General features: G+C 41.5%; 1 protein-coding gene across 1 annotated transcript; it reads right to left on the bottom strand.

Annotated features, from left to right (window-relative positions):
• Positions 1-452: 452 nt before the first annotated feature.
• mtf2 (metal response element binding transcription factor 2) lies at positions 453-9,413 on the bottom strand. The gene is made up of 15 exons (XM_062405337.1): positions 9,208-9,413; positions 8,210-8,411; positions 7,586-7,667; positions 7,044-7,154; positions 6,788-6,888; positions 6,439-6,611; positions 6,221-6,316; positions 5,976-6,044; positions 5,416-5,539; positions 4,533-4,600; positions 4,256-4,426; positions 4,008-4,125; positions 3,722-3,780; positions 3,243-3,344; positions 453-2,715 (listed from the first exon to the last, which is right to left on the bottom strand). The coding sequence occupies exons 1-15, from the start codon at positions 9,210-9,212 to the stop codon at positions 2,340-2,342; spliced, it is 1,857 nt and encodes a 618-aa protein (XP_062261321.1). The 5' UTR covers positions 9,213-9,413; the 3' UTR covers positions 453-2,339.
• Between the last annotated feature and the right edge of the window lie 233 nt (positions 9,414-9,646).

Genomic DNA, 9,646 nt, shown 5'->3' with positions numbered 1-9,646 from the left:
GGACGGCGAGGCTAGCTTGATGTAAACAAAGATGCTCGCTGCAACAGGTGGTCAGCTACTTAACATTATCTTTGGTTTGATAGAAAACGCCGTCAACGACACGACCAACTATGTTTTGAAATAAATATTAGGTCTGTCGTCGCACAGCTATTAAAGTTTATTTCCGTCAAACTAATCTGTTTGTAACTTCTAGCGATACAAATCTTTCCAAGTTACCGACAGAACGAGCCACAGCCATTTGTATTTAGGCTCCGCCCACATCCTAACAACGTGCTTCTTGATTGGATAAGACGATTAATGCCGTGGCGTGATTGGTGGAGCGGGGTTGTCATTGACAGCGACCGCGAAGAAAGGCGCGTGCACCTCTGCTGTCATACGAGCGGTTTAATGTGAAGGAAGCTGTGATGATGAAATATTAGCAACAAACAGCAAATTAAAACGCACGACAGAAATAAAAATATCTGCTTTTATTTATCATTTAACAAAACAGGTTGGGAAATAACATGTCACCCTATATGATGGTGTGTAAAAAAATGTAATAACAAGAAGAATCTCAAGACACACAGAAGATTCTTTGGCTGCAGAGACCTGCAGAGTCAGCCCAGACACGGACTCCACACAGGAGAAGAGCTTGAAACGTGTCAACTACATCCGGACGATGAAGAAGCGCCAACATCAAACAGCCCTGTCCATTTTAAACAGAAAAGAGTCATACTAACTGAATATTAACCTCTTGCAGTGACATACAGCACATTAGTTATCCAGTGATACGTTTTCTGACAAGTGTAGCAGAGAAAATGAACTACAACTTATTTATAGATGACAGTCGAGACAAACTGATGAGCTAAAATACTGACCTAAAACAGAGTAAACAACGCATCAAAACTTCCTGTCAAATGCTGTTCGAAACACGTTTCTATGGGCATATCCTGAGTGTATGTAGACTACATGGTGAACAGTTTCTGTTGCACCCATCACATGACAAAATAGAAAAGGCCAGTCTAATGGTCAAATTAGTAAAATGAGTTTGAAGTTCTCGTCAAAGTATGAAACTAAACATTTCTCCAGGACTTAACTTGCATAGGCAGCACAAAGAAAACACAAAACGATTTTGATCTGGGAACTGGGTAAATAATAATCATCTTATGCAGCACTTTATATTTGATTAACTATCAGACAAAGAAAAAAAACTAAATAGGTCCTTAAGGATTTCAACATTAAAGCATATTCATTTTAAAATCAGAATTTTTTTAAGTATATTTATTTAGACAACTAGATTGAAGTTTCTAAAAAAAAAGGTTTACCTTGAAAACAAATTTTTGTCCGAACGCACACAGATTACCAGGCATCTTCTTAGATATCGGATTCTGAACAATTATTAACTGAAATTATGTAATTTGCAAAATTTGCACGCTAAATGCTGCCTTGAAGGGGCTGGACAAAGCTCAACTGTTCAAAAATGAAATGATGTCCTAACAGATATAATTTGATCTGTGCAATCTATTAATAAGAAGGAAAAGAATTTGAGAACTTTGCCCCCTTGAAAAGGAAAAAAAAGAGAACATAAAAGTAGAAAATGTAATAATAAATGTTGTATAATTCATATAAAATAAAACATTTGCAGCAGCACACCTCTTTAGTTTTACCTCTTGCTCTACTCACACTTGAGCATTCCCTCCATCCTGATTTACGCCCGAGGCAACAAGAGGTACCTGCGGCTGAGAGTGGAGAAGGAGGGGACACTGATGTGAAGGAACTTGTCCTTATTTATCAAATTAGTTAAGAAAATAAATGTTAACAAAACATGTTTAATAACTCATTGCATGTTAGTCAAAAAATAATAACTTCCCCCCTCTCTTCTCACCCAGGATTGACCATTAAATGCCTGGCCAACATCATTTCAGTTTGTTTGTTTGTACAGTTCCATACTTAATAGGTCTGGAAATAAAAAGCATATCACTGGATGAAAATTCAAGCCCCATAACGGTTCACTGAAAGCCTACAGGTGCAGTGCACTGATCAGTTACTAGCCTCTGAAGAAATGGGGGGTCACTGTTAACATTCAAAGCAGATGATAATCAATAGCAGAATAACACAAATATGGTGCAGTATGCCTCATCTTTAATCTGTAATCAAAATACATATGTGTAAATGTGCTGTAATCACATTGGACTGCACAGAACCAGTAGGCTTTACAGTGAGTTTAACAGGCAAAACTTGCTTCTGTCTAAACTAAACAAAGGCTAATGCATCAAATACAGGCTGTGGAACAGTCCTCACCACAGCCATTCACCTCTTATAGGTGCTGGGTAAATGTTACTATGATGTTGTTGAGAAGCCTAGGAGGCGGTGACTCCTTCCCACTCCACCAGGTACTGCACCTTGCCATCAAGGGTGACCCGTCGGGCCAGGACTTTGTACTTTTCCCCGCAAGCCAGCCGCCCTGCCGCACCAAAATAGCTGCTGATGGAGCTCTTGAGGTGGGAGAGCTGGCTGCTGGGGTCCATTCCAAGAACTATGTCTGTTGAGTGAAGCCCTGGGAGGGAGTTCAGCATCACTGTCGCAGAGGTGTCTGGGTCTGCATGGCTGGGTGGGGGGATTCCCGGGTAAGGGGGCTGCAAGGACCGTCGAGGTCGCCCGCGCTTCCTTTTAATGGGTGGAGGGGAAACAGGCATGATGCAGGCTGTCGTGCGCATCTTGCTGGAGCTGCAGAGGCTGGAGGGTGTTGATAGGAAGAGAGGAAGTTAAAAAAAAAACGATGGTGAGAAAAACAGTTTCACTACAAACTAAATGCATCTTTTCTCTTCTTAGCTTTTTTTGTAACCACCGCCACAATATCAACACTGATCACTACATAATGAAGGACATTTTCCTTAAATTTGTCAAATCTTTCTTCTTGGAAGCGCAACATCTATTTCGCTTGTGCCAAAAGCACAACTTACACAGAAACATTGTACATGTGAAAGATTGTTATTTTGGTTGCAGTTTGTTGAAATGATAGTATAGGGAATGCACAACTTAATCGGATGTGTAATGGGGCCTTCTATGTATACCACTTTCCCTATGGATAGCTAGTTAAAAAGTACAACCGACAATATGGTTAATGTTGTCGGTTGAGTAAAGAGCTGAGAAAAGTTTGAATGAGCATGAATCCAATCAGAGACGGAGAGCTCTGTTATCAGACATGGAATGACTCTACAATGACCCATGTAACAGAAAAAAATATTGCACAGCAGGATTACCTGGACTGTCTTGAAATACTAGTTGAGGTAGTTTCTGAGGTGCTCAGGGCTCCTATGGATTCCACGTCTGAAGTTCTTGAAGACAGCGCAGACCTTTCGCTCCTGGTGATTTGGGAAGGGGATAATGAAAAAAGAGAAAGAGACAGTAGGATGAAAATATTATAGACGAAATGGAAACTGCTGTTGAAGCCAACAGCCACGATACATAGTGGTGAAAATATATTAAGAAAGCCCAAATGCCAGGTCAATGATTCAAGCTTTTAAAATGTCAGGATTTCCTGACTTGTGAAATCATTGTTCATAAAGCATTTTTTCAGATTTTGACTAAATCAATTTGTAGATTGACTGAACAGGAATGATTGAAACCTGTCGTTTGAGACTAAATAAGAATTATGAATCCATTCAGAAACAGTTGTACCGTAGCTTCACCACAGCACAGTGCACCAGGCCCACATTTCGCAACACATTATCTTACTTACTTGATAGAAGTGAAGTGATCCAATGCATGAGGCTCGAGTGGGAGAGGCCTTCTCAATTGCTGTCGAAGCAAAGGGAAAACTGTTAGCATTTCTCAGCGGGTTCCTCCTAGCAGGCTACTTTCTGAACATGTCCATAAGAGGTGACCGTTTTCTCACAAGACTGAGCAATGATGTTTACAGAATAATGCAAAAACACCCACTATTAACAACTATGTACACACCTAGCTCACACCCATTAAAACATACACACAAATGCTCACACTTACACACACGAACAAACACACACCTGGGGCAAGAGTTCACTGGAGTGCTGTGGTTTAGCTAGTCTCTCCAGAGAATGTGCTCCATGCTTCCTCTTTTTCTTCTTCTTCTTGTCACTGCCATTGGTTAAAGTACTGCAAGATCTACAACAACAACGTTTCTCAACAGTTTATAAATCATGAGAGCTGTGCATTAAAAAAACACATTGTACAATTGCTTGTTGCAGGTTCTATCACTTTTATTAGAAACATTAACATAAGTTCCTCATCTTACCTCATGGCAGACAGGATTTTGTTGGACTTGCACCCTTTAATGGTGATTTCGTGTGAGGCCCTCTCCATCACCCGGCTGGTTGACTCATCAGAGTTGGGGGGCGCGGGAGGGAAGCGGATCCTCAGACCAAACAAATGCTTCTTCTTCTTAACCTCCTTCCCTGACATAAATCTGGCAGAAAACAGAAAAAAAAAGTAATGGTTAGGAACACACAGGAAAGAGTCTGTCTAACACTTTGACACTCATAAATAATTAAGAGGTAAAAGGAATAACTCACAAGCTGCTGTTGTTGTTTAATGCCTCCAGAACACTTTCATATCGCTCTGATTTTGGTGTGTGGGCGAGCTGCAAATAAGGGGAAGGGTGGGGGTTATCAAATTAGAAAGTCACGGTGCACTGACAAAAACAAATAGACAGCATATGGTTTCAAAACCCCAAATGGGCAGCCAGGGAATTAGAATGAACAATTTAATTTACCCTCTAGCACAGATAAACTACGTTGTTTTCTGGCCTCCAATAACTTTAAGATGTATTTAGCGGCTACAAAAAAAACCCTAGTTCTGGTTTAAGTCCCAACATTGTGAGCCAAATCCAAAACTAAATATGTTGTGATACAGACTGCAGCATCAGAAATGCCTGCTGAAAATGCTGGGTCGGGTTAGTACGCAAATCTATGTATCAATTTGTAACCGTGTCTTTAAACTTGATTAGTTTCCCCTGAGTTTTAGTTTCTCCTTTCCCAGGAATACCCTCTTGTTTGCCCCCCCCAAAAAGAGAAGTTGTGCTGTACTTCCACTGAAGAGAACGATGTTTAGAGCAGTGAAGAAATGACTTGCAGGTGACTAATGTTAGCCAGAACTTGGTCATATTTCAGGCTGGAAAGTACCAAGAGTAAAATGTACTTATGTGTATACATCAGTTTAGAGAGGGGTGGCTTTAGTGTTGCAAAAGACAACACTTACTCTTATAAGCATACATTTAAAGAAAGTATTTGTTACGTATTCCTAGATAAACAAATTGTATATGAAATCCAATATAAGAAGTACTTTATTAGTCCCGCAACAGGAAAATTAGCAAATATAAAGATAAACATAATCAATGGGTGACTTGATGCTTTATTGTTTGAAAACCAAAAAATAATTGGTGACATATCTCCTTACCTCCCCAAGCTGCAGCAGCTCCCAGTTACCATTGATGTAAGCCATGAGCTCCATCTCAGAGTCAAAGTACTTCTTCTTGTGGATCACACTCAAGTTGTACAGACTCAAGTGTGTGACGTCCTCCCTGAAACGTTTTAGAAAAAGCTGAGTTTTTGTGACCTTGTGCAAAAAGAACATCAAGAACAGTAGACCAAATATAGCCAAGTGAAAGGGTGGGAGTCTTTAGGTACCTAACGATTTTATTACAATTCAGAGGACTAAGATTCTATTATAAAAACGATTATCAATATCTCGAAGATTTTTTTTATAAGTATATAACAGTGATCAGAGCTCTCCATGATGATTTGACATCCATGCAAGTTTGGATTCATGTGCTGCAAAAACAATAAGATACTTGTAAGACGGGAGCTTCATTGTATGTCTTGAGCATTTGTTTTAAGATGGGGAACTGTATCTTCACACAGACTACTTTGGAAAGGAGGGTAGCCACCTGCTTGTGGCTGATATTCTCCTTTAGAAGATAGACTTTACCTTTACCAGGGTTTCTGAGATTCACTTACCATCTGAGAGGCAGTCGGCTGAGGTACTCTGGTCCACCATTGCAGACTGAACAAATAAAGAGATAAAACCTGAGGGCGAAAAAAAAAAGTAACCCATAAGCTGGCTTTTCTTATTGCTTATGTTTATGTTTTCCGTGAATTGTTGTAATAACGCTGGTGCAAAATATTGGGAAAATGCAGATTTTTCACGTTACACCCTCACAGAACTTTAAGAAAACCCAGACGTAATTTAGAACAGTTTGCACCTGTCTCCGTAGAGCATGGGCATCTCAAAGCAATGGAGACATGCCTCGTGGAACCACTGCTGACACCTGTTACACTGCAACATCTTCAGGTACCAGCTAGAAGCAAAGACAAAGAGAGGTTAGCAACTGTACTCATATATGTATTCGAAGATTCTGAAAAACATGCACATGTGGAACATTCTATAATCAACTTTTTGTATCTAACATGTGTTACTCACTCTCCTGGGCCTCCACAGTAGCAGTAGCACTGTTGGATGTTAGTCTTGTGGCCTTGGTCCCACACCAGTTCTTCCAGGGCATAGGGGAAGGAGACGTGTAGCTCCATGTGCTGCTGCTGCTCTGGCTGCAGGAAGCTTTTAGAAGATGCCCCCCTCCTGTGTCCACCCTCGCTCTGTACACCACACAGACAAAAAAACATGTTTACCCAAAAATATAACCACTCACAAACACATACATCATTTGCAGACAGGTTATCCCTGTTTTGCTTTACATTTAAGGATGAGTAAGTAATGACTCTCACAACACAGCTATTTGTCAGGTAAATAAACACTTTCGAAAAAGCTGTACCTTAGGCATAGAAGTCAGCTCACACTCTGAGCACAGCCACTTGTCATCTGAGTCAATGACAGAGGCATCAATGATGGGGGAGTGGCACAATTGGTGATAACCTTTAAAGACGACAAACAATAAAATGTAACTGCCATCTATTACATCATTCTTCAATCATTCAAGAATTACAAAAACCCTCATGGCCAGAGACTGGAGATCGAAACCTGAGAGGTTCAATGTAAGGTAGAGGAGCATCAGAGATTTTGAACGGTACCTTGTCCACACTTATCACAAATGACAATCTCATTGGGTTCGTCTGAAGTCTCTTGCTGGCATATGGAGCACACAATGTCATCGTCGTCCTCGTCATCATCATCTTCATCCCCTGAGGAAGACAGAAGAAGTCAGGACAAAGCACCATAGCAAGTTGCTGTAAAGGCTTGTGAGCATGTTAACTTGTGTTGTTAACAAGAAAGTTTTGTCTATAGTGACTGTTCCTCTGACCGGCAAAAATATCAATTGAACAAAAATAAACATTTATCTTCAAAACTCAGTAGAGAAACAAACTGTGGAAAATTCTACTGCTTTACTGATGCCAGACACTGGTCAGTTAACTGTCAACAGCAAGGGTAGGGAGATAAGAAAGGCTGACAAAACCAAAGAGGGAGAGAACAGCAACACTTAACTCCAGGAATTCCTCCAAAGTAAAACACTGGTCCTAAAATGTATAGACGGGTGATAACATTGCATAATTATCTCCAGAGCTAATGGTCACAAAGTTATCAAGATCCATATTACACTAATGAATGAACTTACCAGTCTGAATATCCTTCCAAAGGACCCATGACTTAGACCGATCCTCAAAGACAACAAAGCATCTCTGCTTCTCCGGATCGATCTGAAAAGGACAAAGAACAGATGTGTTCCTGAATGCCACACTGTTCTTAAACACACCACCCAGGAATCAGACATATACAAGAACAAGCAGAACATCAGAAGTCCTGCCATGGGAACCAAATCTTTCACACACAGGGATGTACCCTTAATTCAATGTTGTTTTGAATTATCTGCTATTCAGTTCCCTTTTTGAGTGGGAAAGACCTGATGGAAAAATAATAATACGATTTTGAGTTGATATTTGTCTTAAATTAGGTTTAAAACTTTGTGAACTGAAGGATTGTACCTACAGATGTCATTATGTTTTATAGCAAACTGGACTGGAAATATTGTATGGTTGAAGGTTCTAGCAGAGTCCATTACATAAATTCAAAGTTTTGCAATTGTGCCATAAAATACAGCAATTTTGTATTTGAGACAACTGATCAATATTTCAATCTTGATGCTGATAACCTGTTTGTTTGCAGCTCCAACAAAATGCAGACTTGGTCCCGGCACCCATATGTCCGGATGTCTGTGCAGGAATGCTTCCCTCACGCTTACCTTTGTGATTGTCCCCAAGTAGAACAATCCGTCTGACCACCTGGCCAGGACGTCCTGTCCCTCTGTGAACCTGCCAGACATGTCGTCATCTCCATACTCTCCCCCAGCAGAGAGGCGTGTGGGGGACAAGGACACAGCCTCCTGCTGCTGCTGGGGGTGAGTTCTGTGATGGACAGACAGGTGGTCCACAACCCCTGAGTCTCTGAAAAAACAGGGGGTGTACGGGACAATGAAATAGGGAAAGTCTGATTTAAATTGTACTGTATTTCCAGGTGATGTTTGATTTCCTGCACAATTGCCAAATCTTAACGCTTTAAATATCAAAGTCAAGGTAACAATGACAATTGCATGCAGATATGTGGACTTTAGACAAATACTGTCCTGTGGGTGTACTGGCGATGGAAAACACAATGGGAGCTTGTTTGGAGCTTCCAGGGCAGTGGCTCAAACACATGACCTTTCCCCGCCAGTGGACAAAAACAACCGCTGATTATTCCCACAATTAGTGCTAATTGCTCATTAACCACCAGCAGCGAGCACATGGCTGCAGATCACTGCTGAGCACTTCTGTGACCCAGCTCAAAGATTGTAATCTCTTTTGTCCACATTAGCGTGTCGGTGACGACTTGCAATTGCAGTCCTACACATTTTGCATTCATAATTTTTCATCCGAGGCTGTGGGAGATTCATCTTTGAGATGTGTAAGCGGTAGATTTTTGTTTTTTTTCTGTTTTCATCCAGCCGATGTCCGTCAGTGCCACACTCCCTTTGTTCAAGCATCGGGGGAACACGGTGATTAAAAAAAACAGCCCGTGAAGATGATAAAGAAACAGTTTGACATCGTAAAACGTGTTCAAATGATGTTTTTAGCCGTTAGCCACCGGGCCTCGTTGTTAGCATGAACGCCCCACACGCGGAGCCGCCGTGGCCCCGGCCGGGTCGCTGACCGACGGACCCACACCCCCCCCGACAGGAGGAAAACATGATGACAACAATACCTCATTCGGTCGCCTCCGCTGATACCAACGACCCGTGAGACGAAAAAAATGAGCCCGAAGCAGAAGCCGCCGTCGTCCCGCTCCTTCCTGCGGTTGAACCTATCTAGAGAGCGCGTCGCGGAAACTTGCTGGGCTCGCGTCTTCCTCAGAAAATAACAAACGGTTCATTTTCCCCCAGCAGGTTCGCCATTTTGGTTTCCCGCTGGTGCCCGGGGAGTGCATTATGGGAAGAGCTGCCGCGGCGTTCACCTTTTTTCAAACATTTGAAAATCTAGGCATGTCATTTAATCACTGAGCACAGCCACATCCGCCCATTCACAGACTAATAACACGGACGTGTGTGTGTGTGTGTTTTCACTCGTTTATTGAGTTGCGTGTCAGCACAACCAAGGTTTTCATGATTAAAATGTAAGATCCAATCAATTTCGCAGATTAAGCA

Source organism: Platichthys flesus, chromosome 14, assembly GCF_949316205.1.
Source record: "Platichthys flesus chromosome 14, fPlaFle2.1, whole genome shotgun sequence".
NCBI classification, from domain to species: Eukaryota; Metazoa; Chordata; class Actinopteri; order Pleuronectiformes; family Pleuronectidae; genus Platichthys; species Platichthys flesus.
Note: the sequence above shows the minus strand (reverse complement) of the source record. Positions and strands in the feature narration are given on the sequence as shown.